Source organism: Mauremys mutica, chromosome 4 (assembly GCF_020497125.1).
Source record: "Mauremys mutica isolate MM-2020 ecotype Southern chromosome 4, ASM2049712v1, whole genome shotgun sequence".
Taxonomy (NCBI): domain Eukaryota; kingdom Metazoa; phylum Chordata; order Testudines; family Geoemydidae; genus Mauremys; species Mauremys mutica.
The window spans coordinates 72,285,660-72,302,276 of NC_059075.1; the positions used below are offsets into that span (position 1 = coordinate 72,285,660).

At 41.3% G+C, this 16,617-nt stretch overlaps 1 protein-coding gene across 4 annotated transcripts in view; it reads right to left on the reverse strand.

The window, feature by feature from the left end:
* The window catches only part of C4H11orf49 (chromosome 4 C11orf49 homolog), a 151,274-nt gene extending 134,944 nt beyond the window's left edge, over positions 1-16,330 (reverse strand). The window contains exons 1-2 of one of the 4 annotated variants that reach the window (XM_045014683.1): positions 16,172-16,224; positions 6,391-6,767 (exon numbers count right to left, since the gene is read on the reverse strand). Coding sequence is in view for 1 of the 4 variants with exons in the window: in XM_045014684.1 (XP_044870619.1) it covers positions 16,172-16,217 (46 nt within the window). In the remaining 3 variants the exon portion in view is untranslated. Of the gene's footprint in view, positions 1-6,390; positions 6,768-16,171 lie in introns of those variants that run through there. The other 3 variants (XM_045014681.1, XM_045014684.1, XM_045014685.1) reach the window with 3 other exon arrangements.
* Positions 16,331-16,617: the final 287 nt, after the last annotated feature.

Here is a 16,617-nt window from a genome sequence, read left to right on the forward strand (position 1 = left end):
AATATACAATTTCTGTACAAGCATTAGCACTATACATAACACTGCTCCTCCAAATTCAACCCTTTCTTTCTCCTCCCAAGGGGGGATGGCTTTCTATACTGAATATATTTTATATATTGCATATGATGTCATTAGTGTCAGGTTCACATGCCTAGCCTCTACATGCCCTGGTGTGTGCGCCCCTTAGGGGGCCATGAGCAAATACTGGCACTAGTACACTTTGGCTTCCAACCAACTCAGAGTTTAGCAACATCTGTTGAATTTAGGGGTGGCCGACAGTTTGGACAGCCCGTAAATATAGCGTTAAACTGGATTATTACAGTTAAAAAGATATGGGTTAGTCCTGGTCTCCACTCCCTGATGGATTTTAATCTGGTTATGACATAGCCTTTTCCAAAGAGGCTGCACCAAACTGAGCTAACTCTTCTCACTCCCAACACCACACCTTTGTTTATGCAGACAAAGGCCTAAAAATATTGCTGTTAAAACAAATGGAAGCTGTATTTCAGTCTTAGTATGATAGATGTTGATGCTGAGATCTGTGGGGTTGGTTACGATTGTAAAAAGGAAATCTGATACTTGAGCAACTTGGAAAGAAAGGGATATTCAACGTAAAAAATATATATGGTCATGAAACAGCATGACTGAGAATTTAAATGCATGAAAAATCAGGACATTCAAAAAAATCCCACAGCACCTTTCACTTGGCCACATTGCACATACAGTATTTTATATTACTATAGACACTCAGGTACTATGGTGACAAAGGCCATGTAAGTATCTAGGCAGAGAACTGTTGAAGTACCTTAGAATATGTGGGCATTGTGTGACCAAGTTAACCATACTACACGAATTAATTTCTTGATGTTTATGCATTTAAAATACACAAACTTCATTTACAGGGAGCTTCTCTTTCTGCACCGAATTTCCCTGTTCTCAAACAAAATAAAAAATATAAAGGTAAACTGTTATATCCTTGGGGGCAGCCGGTTTAGGAAGAAATCACTTGAGGCCAGACAGCAGACAGCTAACAAAACCACCATTTTATTTACAGACTCAGAGAGCTCACCCAGCCGGCTGAAGCTGGCTGAGCTATCCCCTAATAATCTAACTCAGTTACCATAGGAACCAAAACCCATGACAACCAAATACACAACATAAACGAATGAGACACAGACCTTTCTTGGCAAGGGGTCCACCACTACAGCACAGCAAGGGAAGCTGAAAGTCAGGAGTGAGCTACACTGGATCATCAGACTGATCTTTGTTCATTATTTGCCATGTTATTAACTGAAGTGTTGAAAATATAAATATCTGATGCAGAGTAATACTATAGAGCAAGTTTTCTTTCTGTTTAAACTATAGGGAGTTAGTTAATGTTAGAAGTACTGCAAAGTGGACCTTAAAATAGATAAATAAATATCTCCAAAATAAACTAGAGGTAGGAGAACATATACCTAGGAAGCAATGCTTAGATAAGCCACATTTTAGAACAAACTGCTGAGAGCATAACAAGGCTCTGTTGCACTATCACAAAGAAGAGCCACAGCAATAGGAGCATGCATGCATACATTTTACAGACTATGAACAGAACTGTTTTCAGGATGGATTGGCTTAAAAATCGATGCAATTTTAACCATTATTTAAATTACCAAAAGCATGAAATATTGTTGTAAATAATCAATTTTAATTGTGTTTTGATTTGTACTTTAGTTATTTTTCTAAAGAAAGGTTCAATCCTGTCAGTTGTTATCCATCAAAACATGTTGATTTGCAATTAAATACAGCCTTTACACTAAATTGGGTGTGATGTTGTGCAGTCTATATGGGTTTATAAAAATATGGTAATAAGTGAATATAATGTAACTGGAATATGCATCATGCAAAAGGTCTCTTGTAAGGTATCATTACAAAGCTTATAAGCTACTAAGTGTGATCATCCTAGTTGTATAACTGTACCACTATTGTAACTGGGACTAGAAATATACAATAGGTCCTCAGTTATATTTCAATTATGCAAAATGTGGTCCATTAATGGTGGTTTGGAATCTTAATGGCTCCAATCAACCAGGACAATTGACTGGGGCTCTGTTTGCAAGCAAGCCTTCCTGTGAGTCAGGCTGAGAGGTATGAAGGGCTTGGGGTTTTACAGTGACACGTGATCATGTCACATGAACTGGAATCCATCTTTAACCTGGTGCTTTTCCAGTGAGCGGGGGTGGAAACCCAGAGAAAGACAAAGGATTCCCATCTTATGCAAAAGATATATAAAAGGGTGGAACAGAACAGAGAGAAGAGTCATCATGAAGAATCCCCTAGCTACCACCTGAGCTGGAACAAGAACTGTACCGGGGAAATAATTGTGCCCAGGCCTGGAAGGTGTCCAGTCTGAGGAAAGAAACTTATTGAAGCATCTCTGAGGGTGATATTATCTGTATTCAGTTTGATTAGACATAGATATGCGCATTTTATTTTATTTTGCTTGGTGACTTACTTTGTTCTGTCTGTTACTACTTGGAACCACTTAAATCCTATTTTCTGTATTTAATAAAATCACTTTTTACTTATTAATTAACTCAGAGTATGTATTAATACCTGGGGGAGCAAACAACTGTGCATATCTCTCTATCAGTGTTATAGAGGGTGAACAATTTATGAGTTTACCCTGCATAAGCTTTATACAGGGTAAAACAGATTTATTTGGGTTTAGAGCCCATTGGGAGTTGGGCATCTGAGTGCTAAAAGCAAGCATACTTCTGTGAGCTGTTTTCAGGTAAACCTGCAGCTTTGAGGCAAGTAATTCAGACCCTGGGTCTTTGTTGGAGCAGATGGGAATGTCTGGCTCAGCAAGGCAAGGTGCTGGAGTCCTGAGCTGGCAGGGAAAACAGGAGCAGAGGTAGTCTTGACACATCAGTTGGCAGCTCCCAAGGGGGTTTCTGTGATCCAACCAATCACATTGGGTATTTCTGGTTAGCAACAAGAACAATACGCTATGCCTATACACATTTAAGCAAATATATAGCTTAATTTAATTTATTCAGATTCTTAATTTTTATATTTTGTGTTATGTTAGAAAATGGTGACTGGTGCATTTCTTATTTTCTAGATGATTATTAGTTTTTTACTTGTGATTTATGTTAAGCTCTATTTGGATGGAAATTCAAATAGAATGAAAATGCACAAAATCAGCATTTTAATGTTTTTATTAAATAAAACTACCTTAAAAGTGCTGGATACAGAAGAAAGTTTATCACAACATTTTGCTTTTAAAATTAACTGATTTATTTATTTACAGCAGTAGTTCTTAACCTGGGGTGCACACACCCACTGGCGGTGTAAGATGCTCTTTCTGGGGGTGCGAGACATGCCAGATATTTTTAGAAGGTAAATCATCGAAAACACAAATTAAGCACAGGTACGTAAGTACAACTACTTTGTTTCATCACACCTATGTATTTATTAACATTATACATTTTTTAACCATTACTGTGTTAAATTTTAACTGCAAAATTAAAATAAATATATAATTCTCTCTCTTTCATTCTATAGTTATGATATATCTAGGTTGAAAGAACTGACCTACTTCAACGATTTTTTATAAGGGATGCGAGAACATATTTTTGAGAACCAAATGGGTGCAGGCTGCAGTAAAGGTTAAGAACTACTGATTTACAGTGTAGTATAGTTAGTGAATTGAGCTGATTGTTTCTGGTCACCATGTCTTTCAAGATTTTAGAACTAGTAGATTTCACCCTTTCATGCCTGTTTTTTTTCATAGACTAGAAGGAGAAAGCAAAGAATACAATACAAACTTCTGCTTTTTCAACTCATAATTGGTTTCTTCACTTTTAACCAACTAGTCACTGAAGAAATGAAAAATGTTTCCTTCTCCACCTGCATAATAGGCTACTGCTGTCAAAAACTGGTTTAGCACTTCTACAAACTCTATCCAGTAACTTAAACCATTTCAATGGTTTGACATTCTTTAAAATTGGGCAAACGTGCTGCTTAATAGTTTTTGTATTTAATTTTAATTGTTTATAGTAAGTTTAGACCTGAACATAGTTTATTTTCAAATTTAATTTTAAATAGGTCTATTTTTTAAAAAATGTTTTTAATTTACATAAAAAATCCAATTTAAATAAAAAAATGGGGATTTTTGTGTTTGATTTTTAAATCATCCATTTTTATCCACTGAGTTTGTCTCTATAGTTTTTCAACATCAGTAGATCATTCCAAGATATTCTTTTAACCACTTTAAACATCGCTATAGAGCAGCCTAAACAAGACAGACATGCCTTAAACCAAAAGCTAAACCACTGTCCACACCACTCAGAGCCCTGCATAATTTTTTTTGACAGAATAATTTTTTTATTAATCGTAATATCATTTACTGTTAAGGAACAAAGCTCCCCTATCATGTGGCACAATGTGTCAGTACAAGGGGTCATACCACAGATAACATTACAAAGCACGGCATGTGCTGCGGCTGCTCAGGGAGATGTACTGAAAAGCTACACAATCCAACAATGAAATATTTTTAACACTTAACAATTTCAAAACCACTTGGGACAAACAGTCTAAATTAAGAATCAAAACATTTCTTGGTCTTGAGAACTACTGAGAACAAACACTCTTACAATAAGACAGCATAACAATTACAGAGTACAGCATTTACTCTATTCCAAACCTGCACACAGATTGGCCTCTGTGTCTTCTTAGTTTAGTGTCTAATGCTCTCCAACAGATATCACACCTCTGATGTGACAGTAGCACAGCAGCTGGAAGGGATGAGACTCCTCTGAAGTGCACTGCTATGTCAAAGCACGATCAGTATTAGTCCATTCCCTTAGGAAGCAGCACATTGAAGACCACGCACTTAAATACCTGCCAGAAGAATAAACTGGAGGGGAGGCTTACTGGTACAATGGATTAATGCATCCACTGTTCAGCCCCAGAGATCTGAGATCACTTGTACATCACACAAGTTTTAACGTCTCAAACTAGACCCTGAAAAATGTCTGTCTACATGGCAAAGCCAGTGTGTGATTTGACAAAATTGACAGTTTTCCTCAAAAAAGCAAGGACTGCGAGGAGTCAGAGGTGGATACAGGCAGCAGGTACAGTTTGGCATGCATTGGAAAAGTTGTGGTTTAAACTTGCAGAAAGCCTGCCTGCATTATTCGTTGACATTGGAGACTCCACGCTATCCAGTCCCTCACTTTTACAATCACAAATAATACTCACCCCGATTTGTACTGCTGATTAATGTAGAGTACTGAACTGCCTCATTAACAACGCTCATTCATACAATCAGACAAAATTACTGTCCAGCTTTCTACATTAACTAGCTTGGGTGGTTTGTTTGTTTTTAAAAGAGACACAGTCATCATAAATTTAGCCAATTACGTTTTCTTATTTTAAAAAAATTCCTTCCACATTGCTGTGTGGAAATCCAGCACAAAAAGGGAAAGTCACTGATCATGCAGAGGAAACAGAACAACGGACTCTAAACCAAGTGCAGTTAAAGGTATAAACAAATGGGTTGAAAAACAGAAAAAAAATTTCCTTTAACCTCTTTCATTTATAGTAACCTTAAATATTAGAAGTAGCAATGGAAAGTAAATAATTTTCATACAAACGTGAATTTTAAGGTGACCGTGGTCCTTTAACAGGAAATTCCCTCTCAGGCATTGGTCCCTAGAGAGAGGTAATGCCAAACTCACTGAATTAAAAGGTGGGATGGTATTTTTCTTTTTACTATGTTGCACAGTGACAGGATTTGAAAAGCAGAGGCAGAACTAAGATGATGGGAGCCTTAGAAATAAAGTAAGCTAAATAGTTATCTAACAAAGCAGAGTAATTCCAGAGTCAGGTTCTTTTGGCTTGGCCTGCTCCAGAATTCTAGCAGTGGTGCAGGAAGCAAAAAAGCCAAGACACCAGGCTTGTAACAGCATAACTAGAACATGGGAAGAGCAGCAAATTGGGCTTACCTTCTCAGGGGAAGATTTCTTGTTTTACTTTATCAAGAAGACAGCAAGATTCCTCTTATTGTCATTCACGTATTTAACACGCACGCATGATAGTCATATTGATGTTCACATGCTCTAAGCTGAGGAACATCTATTTGGCTGTTATTTCTGCTTCCTGTGTGGCGTTTGCTACCACAATGTTATAGAGAACTGTGTTCTAATAACATATTTCAAGTGTGCCTGTCTCCTATCTATTCAGATTCAAATTGTAATGCAAGAGCTCCATCACTCTCCACACTCCCATATTTCTGTACAAAAGGAGGATGAGTAAGGAGATAGGGTAGGCACAGGGAAAGAACTGCCCACTGAAATGCAAACATCTCTTTCTGAAAATAAGGAACTATTTCCATCCACTTACCCTGACCTTATGGTAGCAGCTATATTTAAGGTTCTCTTCAAACCTTTCCAGCTGGGATGGTGGTTCCAGTAATACAACCACAGCTCTGAGATGAAAGATGGCTTTGTGATTAAAGCACTGGACTGGGATTCAAGAGACCCAGATTCAATTCCTAACTCCATCATAGACTTCCTGTGTCACGTTGGGCAAGTCACGTACTCTGCATTTCAGCTCCATATCTGTAAAATGGGGATAATATTTCCTTTCTCCCACTCTTGGTCTGTCTTTCTTTTCTATATAGAATGTGAGCTCTTCCAGGCAGGAACCATCTTTTATTATGCGTTTATACCATGAATAGTACAATTGGTCCCAATCTCGTTTGAGGTGTCTAGTTGCTTCTGTAACACAAATATAATTAACTAAATATTTCAGTTAAAGAAAATAAATTATGTCTACATCCCCCAACCAAATACTTCAAAGACTGTGTAGAAGGGAGGTGGAGCCCTGGCTGTCAGAAAACACTCCACATAACTGCAGTTTCCCCCGGAAAAAAGTGTTTCAGTACTGCAAGAGTCTGGCGGCTCTCTGGATGCCAAGAGTAGAAAGATTCTCACTCCTCATCACTTCTTGGTTCTCTTTTCTCACCACTGCTCTGTCATGAGAGGTCTGTGTGTCTAGCACTAAACAGGGCCATGTTTTACAAGGTGCAGATTCTCCCTGGCACAGGGTTCATGTTCTCACATGCCTGCAGTTGGCTAAGGGTGAAGAGAAAGAGCTTTGGGGGTGGGAAAATGGATATATATCACAAAGTGCTATAATCCATTAAATCTCCTTTATAATAGAAGAGTGCCTTCCACTACAGTTTGAAGCTGCCATGGACAATATTCTAAATGCCTAATCATCTTCCTCAGACTTTGAGATATGCTTTATCAGCTATAAACAAAGAATATTAAACAACGATCAGTCACAGAACCATAAAAGTCAGGGTTGGAAGGGACTTATTCAGACTATAGTTACCTCCTCTGTGGTTTCCCAGAGTGTCAGCCCTACAGAATGTCACAGAATTATTAACTACATCCAAAGGACCTCATCCTCAACTTCAAATTGCTTCTCATTGACTGCAGGATCCAGTTTTTAAAATATCCTACTTGTTATAAAATTCATCACAAACTCACGTGCACTTAAACAAAAGCCTCATCTTCCTAGTTTAAACCCATCCCCATTAATTGAGCTCAGGCCTCCTCTGCTCCTCTACACAACGTCACCATCACTGAAGCAAGAGCCTTAACATCTGCAGTTCCTGGAACTGTCTAAGTACTCCTTGTTGTTTTTACTGAATACTCTTTATTTCAAATCACTTTTCTTTCTATCAAATGCCTAATTTCTTTCTGTTACGTTCTATTTAACTCTGAGCAGCTATACTTCTCTTTAGAATCAGGGCCGCCCAGAGAGGGGGGCAAGTAGGGCAATTTGCCCCGGGTCCTGCAGGGTCCCCCAGAGAATATAGTATTCTATAGTATTGCAACTTTTTTTTTTAATGGAAGGGGCCCCTGAAATTGCTTTGCCCCAGGCCCCCTGAATCCTCTGGGTGGCCCTGTTTAGAATATACATTTAAACTGTACTGCTCTTAGCACGAGATGGACATCATAGAATAATCTTCAATATGAAAAAACATTGAGACACCAAAAAGACATGGCACATAATGCTGCTCTGGACACCCATTTGACCTGTCAGACTTTTGTTTGCAGTGGGGGGCTTAAAGGCAGCTTGCCTATCCGAGATGAGAAAAAAGCAGAGAGCAGGCTGATCTCAGATTCTCCTCAAAGAACACCTGATAGGACTTCCTGGAGCAACACAGACTACTGAATGAGATTAGAGAAACCTAATCTTGTTTGTTTTTGTTTGTTTTTAATCACAATTACCTGTAATCTCACAACCAGATAATGGTATTAACAAGACCCTGAAACACACAATAGGGATGGAGAAAGGTTATCTTCTTTAAAGAATCAGGCTTTTACACAGCTAGGTCAATGTAAAAAAAAAAAAAGAGAAAAAGGCTCAAAGGTGCTTTCTAAAGCGTTATTTACTTATACTAGGTTTCTACTAGGCAAACAAAACTCATCAATAGCTTTTGTGAAAAGCATATTTGGTAATTTCAGAATAATTGTGGGGTTTTTTTTAAGTATTCATTCATTTCAAGTGCCCCTTAAAGGGATAAGTATTGATTCTTACATAGTGTTACCATACGTCCGGATTATCCCGGACATGTCCAGATTTGGGGGTTTTAAATAGCTGTCCGGGAGGACTTTGTAAAAATCTAAAAAGTTCCGGGATTTCCCTCCCAATGCAGAGTGCGGCACAGCTGACAGAGCGGCTGGACCGGATTGAGCCACTTGGGGCCTCCAGCAGGCGGAGCCCCTCCCCTGCAGCTTCAGTGCGCCGCACTGGCAGCGCTCGGGGTGGGGGGATGTGCACTCCACGGGGGAGCAGGCAGCATGTCTGGCTCTGCGTGGAGCCAGACACGCTGGTCTGAGCGGCACGGTAAGAGGGCTGGGGGGGTTGGAGAAGGGGCAGCGGATCCCGGGGGGCAGTCAGGGGACAGGGACCGGGGGGGGTTGGATGGGTTGGGGGTTCCTGGGGGCGGGCTCTCTGGGGGCGGGGGTGTGGATTGGAGTTGGGGCAGTCAGGGACAAGGAGAAGGGAAGCTTAGAAAGGGGGTAGGGTCCCAGGGGGAAGTTAGGGGCAAGGGTCCCAGAGCGGGAAGATCAGGGGACAAGGAGCAGGGGGGTTGGATGGGTTGAGGGTTCTGTGGGGGGCAGTCAGGGGGCAGGAAGTGGTAGGGAGTGGATAAGGGGCAGAGCTACCCTGGCCCCATGGAGTGTCCTCTTTTTTGAAAGTTCAAATATGGTAACCCTATTCTTACACCTTCCCTCCCACTTCCCCATTTTTAATGTAAAAACTAGTTGGTTTAGTCTCTTGAAACTATTATTAATTTTCTTGACTACATTTGTCCAACAATCACTAGCTCATTAAAAAAAATTAATTAAAGCCTGCTAACTCTAAAAAAATCTGTTATTCAAGTTTCATCTTAGAACACCTCTTTGGAGTAGAATTATAAATCCCCTCCAGAAGGGCTTAGATTGAAAACGTTGAAATGAGACAAAAGCAAAGTGACCAACCAGGAAGCTGGCTTCAGGGCACAATGAGCTTCCATGTGAGCAGGAATCAATGTTCAGTCACTTCCTCCTAGACCTGAGGAGGCTCCAAATGCTGCAGAGATAACATGTGAATACCCTAAAGAGAGGAAGCACCACACATCACTCTAGTCCAGGGGTAGTCAATAGGCAGGCCACAGGACAAATCCAGACTGCCAGACACTTTTGAACAGACCCTGAAATATTTTTATTTACTTTTTATTATTTTCTCTGGAATCTGGACCTTGACCAAGAAATGTGGACCTTAACAAAAATAACTGACTACCCCTGCTCTAGTGAATCCCTCCAGATGATGGACACAGGTTGTAGGAGCTACATCCATATCTCTTTGGCTGAAGAGAGGGTTCTCCTGCAGCATTAAACCTTTGAAAGGGAGGAGAACTATATCAGAAGATCCTCCTCCCAAACCCCGCCCCCCAAAAAACCACCAAACAATTTATGGCACACAATTGAGGTAAGGTAAGATATGCTACCTGAGAAACACATCTATCTGTGCTTAAGTGCACAGCCAATAGGACTGAAATAACTAAGTACTGAAAGCTATATTGAACCGAAGTCCTGGGCCAGCCATATTTGGTCCTCCAGTGCCAATAATGTATAGTTAAACCGAGGAATTAAAGACTTTTTTTTGGGTGGGGGCACACTACCTTATAAATTAGGTTAACAGAGCTAAATACAAGTGCTAATATGTTTGGACAAATTCAGTAACATAAGGCCTGGGTCAACTATAAATATTTTACCCTGACATCAAACCCATGCAAAATAATGGAAAAGCTGATATTGGATTCAATTGATAAAGAATTAAAGGTTAGAAATATAATTAATGTAAGTCAAAATGATGTTATGCAAAACAGATCTTTTCAAACAAGACTTATTATTTGAGGAGATTACAAATTTGGCTGATAAAAGTAACTGTGCAGAAGTATTATTTAGACTTTTGTAGGGCATTTGACTTAGTAACACATACCTTTCTAATTAAATAATTACAACTACACAATGTGAATAGAGCACATATTAAATGGGTTAAGAACTGGATAGCAGACAGATCTCAAAAGAATGGAGAATCATCATTGAATGGAAGTGCTTCTAATGGGATTCTGCAAGGATTGGTACTAGGTCCAGTGCTACTCAACATTTTCATCAACAATCTGCAAGTAAATTTAAAATCGCTGCTGATAAAATTTGCAGATGACAAAGACTGGCTGGCAGAGTGATAAATAATGAAGAAGACAGAAAACTGGGCCCCATTCAAACAAAATGTGTTTTAATACAGTCAAAGGCAAAGATAGACATCTAGGAATAAGGTATGCAGGTCATATCTACAGAATGGGGGGCTGTATCTGGAAAGCATTGATGTGAAAAGGATTTAGGGGTCATAGCGGACAAGAAACTCAATGCCCGCCCTGTGCAATGCTATGGTATAAAGGGCTAAAGAGATCATTGGTTGTATAAACAGGAGAGTGCCAAGTAGGGAGTGATTTTACCCCTTTATACAGCGTCTGTGAGACCATAACTGGAATACTGCATACAGTTCTGGTGTCAACGTCATAAAAAGGATGTTCAAAAATTGGAGATGGTGCAGAAGAGCCACAAAAATTATCTGAGGGATACAAAAGATGCCTTACAGTGAGAGACTTAAAGAGGTCAATCAGAAAGAAGACTGAGAGGTGACTTGATTACAGTGTATAAACGCCTTCAAAGGAAGAAAATATCCAGTACTAAAGAATTAATTTAGTGGAGAAAAACACAACAAGAACCAGTGACTGAAACCTGAAGCTAGACAAAAATTAACTTAGAAGTTAGGCATATATTTGTAACCATTGAAACAAACTACCAATGGAAGTGGTAGATTCTCCAACTCTTGATGTCTTCTAATCAAGATGGGATGCCTTCTGGAAGATATGCTTTAGCCAAACACAAATTACTGGGCCCATTACATTTCTCCCAGTTGGGTCTGTAATAGCATGTGATATAAAGGAGGTCAGATTAGAGGATCTAATGGTCCCTTTTGTCTTTAAACTCTATTAATCTATTATTTATAGATATTAAAAATCCAGAAAAGGGAGTAAGCTGGCAAAATCTGGAGAAGACAAAATTATTTAGGTTAATCAACTGCAAAGAGGACTGTGAGGAACTTCAAAAGGACATAACCAAGCAAAGTAAACGGGTAATACAACGGCAGAAGAAATTAAATGTTGATAAATACCAAGTAATATACATTGGAGAGGAAAAACTAGAGCTACTCGTTCACCTTACAGGTTTCTAAATTAACTATAATTACTCAGGGAAAAGACCCGTGCATTGCTGTAGACAAAGATTTCTGCTCAGTGCATAGCTGTGGTCAAAAAACACACAAAATGTTAGGGTACAAAAGGAATGGTTTAGTGTTTACTATGGAAAATATAATATTTTTATATAAAATTAACGGAGCAGCCTCATCGGGAATACGGTTTTCAGTATTGATCAGCCTAGCTCAAAAACACTACTGCCATTTTAGAGGGAGTTCAGAGACTAACAACGAGAATGATTAGGGACATGGAAAACATTTCATATGAAAAAAGATTGAAAAGACTGGAACTATTCACTTTAGAGAGAAAACAAATAAGAAAGGACAAGGTAAAGCATACAAAACTAATGAATAGTGTTTAGAACATACATCAGGAACTTCTATTCATCCTCTTGCATAATACAAAAAGCAAAGGGACGGTCAAACTAAAAGGTGGCACATTCAAAGTCTAATTATATGTTGTGTGAAAAAGTATTTCCTTTATCAGTTTTGAAACTCACAGCCACAAAAAATTGTTGAGGCCAAGAAATTTGCAGGATTCAATGAAGGACTAGATAATTATATGGGTAACAAGAACATGGAGTTATGAAAGAAAATACTAAAAAAAGTTTTGGAAGGGCTATAAAACTTCATATTTCAGGAATTAAGTCCATCTCTTACTATTAGGAGTTAAAAAGAGATTCATCCAGGGGGAGAGGGATGTAGATGATCCCACATCTGCCTACACAGAGTTTCTTGTATCTTCCTCAAAAGCATCTGGTACTGTCCACTGTTGCAAACATGATACTGTACTAGATGGACCAAGATTCTCCGATCAAATAAGGCAATTTTTATGCTCTTACCTAGCCTTGGGTATTCACAAGACAGCATGATATGATTTTAAGTCCTAAAAATTACCATCCTACTTTCCTCTCAGTTCAGTTCCAACACAATTTTAGCAGTTGCTACCTTGAGAACTGCTAGGGATAGAATCCAATCCATACTTTGCGAATGTTTGGCACACTGGTGGTTAGGAGTGGGACACAGACTGCTAAAATTATGTCAGAACTGATTTTTTTTTTTTAATGCAAGATTGTGATGTTAAGGACCAATACCTTGTGACTTGCCAGGGCTGGGAATATGATGATGGGTCCAGTGGTCAAAACAAAATCACTCTGATTCTTGTCCTTTTGTATAAAAGAAGCCTCTATACTCTGGACAAACAAGCACACTAGCTACTTATACACAAGTTATCCTGACTTCAGAACAGACCTAATCATCTGAGGGCAGCAAGCCAAGGAGTTTTGAATGTAAAAGTCGTAACTGATTCAAACATTAGGCAACATTTTCCAACCTCCTTTTGTCCTTCTCATCCCAGCTTCTCTCTAATCATTAAGTGAAGTCATACATTAACTTTATTTTTACCAAAGTTAGTTCCATTCAACACACTGATGCCAGAACCCTTTGCTCTTTAGTCCAATGAAACATTAAGCAGTACCACAGACCATACTAGGCTCAGTCCAGAGAGGACCAACACCCACAGCTGGGGAAAGAGAAAAAGCAGTTCCTTAGGGCTTGGCTACACTTAACAGTTTGCAGCGCTGGTAGTTTGCAGCGCTGGTCATCCAGCTGTGTAGGAGCAGCGCTGGTGTGTGGCCACACTCACAGCTACCAGCGCTGGTGTGTGGCCACATTTGCAGCATTTCCAGCGCTGTTGGGAGTGATGCATTATGGGCAGCTATCCCAGCATTCAAGTGGCCGCAACGTGCTTTTCAAAAGAGGGGGGTGGAGTGGGGTCTAGTGTGACAGGGAGCGGGGGGAGAGAAAGAGTGGATTTTTGGAGCCAACACTGTGTGTTAGCTTCCTGACTTGAAAAATCAGAACATTTTTCCGACCCCTTAGTCTTAACTCTTAATTGCAAACAGCATGCAGGCAACACGACTCCCCGCTGTTTCCCTGCCTGCCTCTCATTTGATTGTTTACAGCCAGGTACAGATGATCACAGCAAACAGGAGCTTTGTTTGTTTTTTAGATAGCAGCAGTGGCAACGGAGGAGCTCCACAGAGCTCGTTCACAACAGGGAGGAGGATCTCATTTGATTGTTCACAGATTGATCACAGCAAACAGGAGCTGATAAGCAGCTCCGGTAGAAACGGAGCGAAACGGAGCTCCTCCGGAGGTTCACAACAAAACAAAGAGAGGCTGCATAACAAAACAAAGGGAGTAATTTAGTTAAAAGCATTCTGGGATATCTCCTTATTCCCTGGAGGCCAATAAAAGCGCTGGTGTGTGTCCACACTTGATGAGCAGCGCTGGATCACCAGCGCTGCAATCGCTACACCCCAACCCGGCCAGGTGTACAGCCAGCGCTGCAGCCAGGGAGTTGCAGCGCTGGATGTGCCTTGCAGGTGTGGACGGTTACTAATTGCAGCGCTGGAAAGCCTCTACCAGCGCTGCAACTTGCAAGTGTAGCCAAGCCCTTAGAGCCTTGCTGCTGGAGATTTGTAATCTGTTATATTTGACAAAGGGAGAATCACAGAAGAATGTTTCAGTGGTGGATGAAGGTTTCTTTCAAGCCATGTCTGCCAACTCCTGCAGCTCCCACTTCAATGTGGAGACACCTGAATCAACAATGAGCAAAGGAAGGGAATCTGTATGCAGAGTAGATAAAGAAATACAATAGGCTGTGTGGATTTTATGTTCCACCTTGTCATAGTATGAAAGCAGTAAAAACCATTTGTTACTTACCCTACAAAATAAATAACTGAATTTAGAGAAGGGGAGACCACACTTTCCTTAACTGTGGCTTGCAGCGGCATCCTGCCAGTAACCCAAGGGCTACACCCAAAGGCAAAGAAATGTACATACTTTTAAAAATAAACAAGAAATGCCCAGAACCACAACATGGTGTTTCTTGACTCTTCCCTGACAGATCAATAGAAATTGGTTGTTTTTCTTTCCCAGCAATAAAACCATCTGTTACTCAATCTTGTCACCCAAAAAGTGAATATAGTACAGGGATAAAAAATATTTGATCCTTGAGCACCCCTGGTTTCAAAGAACACTCAAGAAATGGAGACAGAGCGCCCATCTAGTTATCTAGAGTCCACCTCCATTAAAAAAAACAAACAAAAACAACTATATGCTTCAAATGCCCCCCCACTCCCACACCAGTGGAGCTCTCTTCCCAAGACGGAGGCAGCAGGCACAAGGGAGCAAGTCAGGGACTCTAGCCTTGGAGGACAAGATGGACCTTTAAAAAAATACCAGTTACATCTCCACTCAGCTTGCAAACACCACAGTCTCCTTTCACTGGTCATTTCTTACATATTTAAAAAAAACAACAACAGAACACTGGTATGAAAAAAAAAAAACATGGTTAACTAGAGAGAAAGTTGTGACTATCAAACAAACCTTGGGGATTATTCATAATAGTAGCATCATTTATACATACCAAAAACACAAACAGAATGTAAGAACAGCCATACTGGGTTAGACCAAAGGTCCATCTAATCCAGTATCCTGTCTTCCGACAGTGGTCAATCCCAGGTGCCCCAGAGGGAATGACCAGAACAGGTAATCATCATGTGATCCATCCCTGTCACCCATTCTCAGCTTCTAGAAAAACAGAATCGTCACCTGCCCAACCTTGCTAATAGCCATTGATGGACCTATCCTCCATGAATTTAACTAGTTCTTTTTTGAATCCTGTTATAGTCTTGGCCTTCACAACATCCTCTGGCAAGGAGTTCCACAGATAGACTGTGTGTTGTAAGAAGCAATATTTCCTTTTGTTTGTTCTAAACCTGCCGCTTATTAATTTCATTTGGTGACCCCTAGGTCTTGTGTTATGAGAAGGTGTAAATAACACTTCCTTATTCACTTTCCAGGCTAGAAAGTCTGGAAGTTAGGTTACTTTCCCAAACATAAAGTGACAGACAGCTGAGATCGCCTTAACTCAGCCCCTCCAACTAGGAAGCCACAAAACAAAACCCCAGAACAAAGACTCCCTCGGCAGCCCCCTCCCACTCCTGACACCCAGCGCCACCGCGCCAGGCCCCCGGGAACCGAGCGCTGAAGACAAGGCTGAGCCAGGCCCGGCTAGAGACCATCGCAGGGGCAAAGGGAGCCCTGCCCAGAGGCACCGACAGTGGGGTTCCCGTGGGGCCTGTGCCCGGGAGGCCAGTTGCCCGCCGGCTCCCCTGACACATGGGGCAGAGGCTGTAGGAGCAGCCGCGCTCACTGCCCCTCGCACAGGCTCCGCAGCGGGCTCAGAGCCCCGCCCCCACACTGCCCAGCCTCCCTCCTCCGCTGCCCTTACCCAGGTACTCGGGCCCCGGCAGGGAAAGGCGTTCGGGGCTCAGCATCTCCCCAGCGCGCGATGCTCCTTCCCGGCCTCCGTCCGTCTCCAGGACGCCAGACGCCAGACGCCGTCGCGGGGTGGGGGAGAGGTCATGATTTGAAACTCCGTCTGGAAACAGACCCGCACAACTCAGGTTCCGGGGGGAGGGAAACGCATCAGCGTCACACCAGGCAATCGCCCCCTCCGGGGACCTCTCCTTGCCCCGCCCCGCGCCCTCTCCCAATCCCAGCAGCCCCGCTAGGGCGGGGCACGCAGCCACAAAGGGGCTGGAGGAGCGAAGGGCGGGCCGCGTTGATTGACAGGCACGAGATGTGCCCCGCTGAAAGCTCTGACGGGAGAGGCGCGCGCGCGGGCCCAGTGCGGGAGGCGCTGTAAGGCGGGGACAGTCCGGAACGTTTGTACAG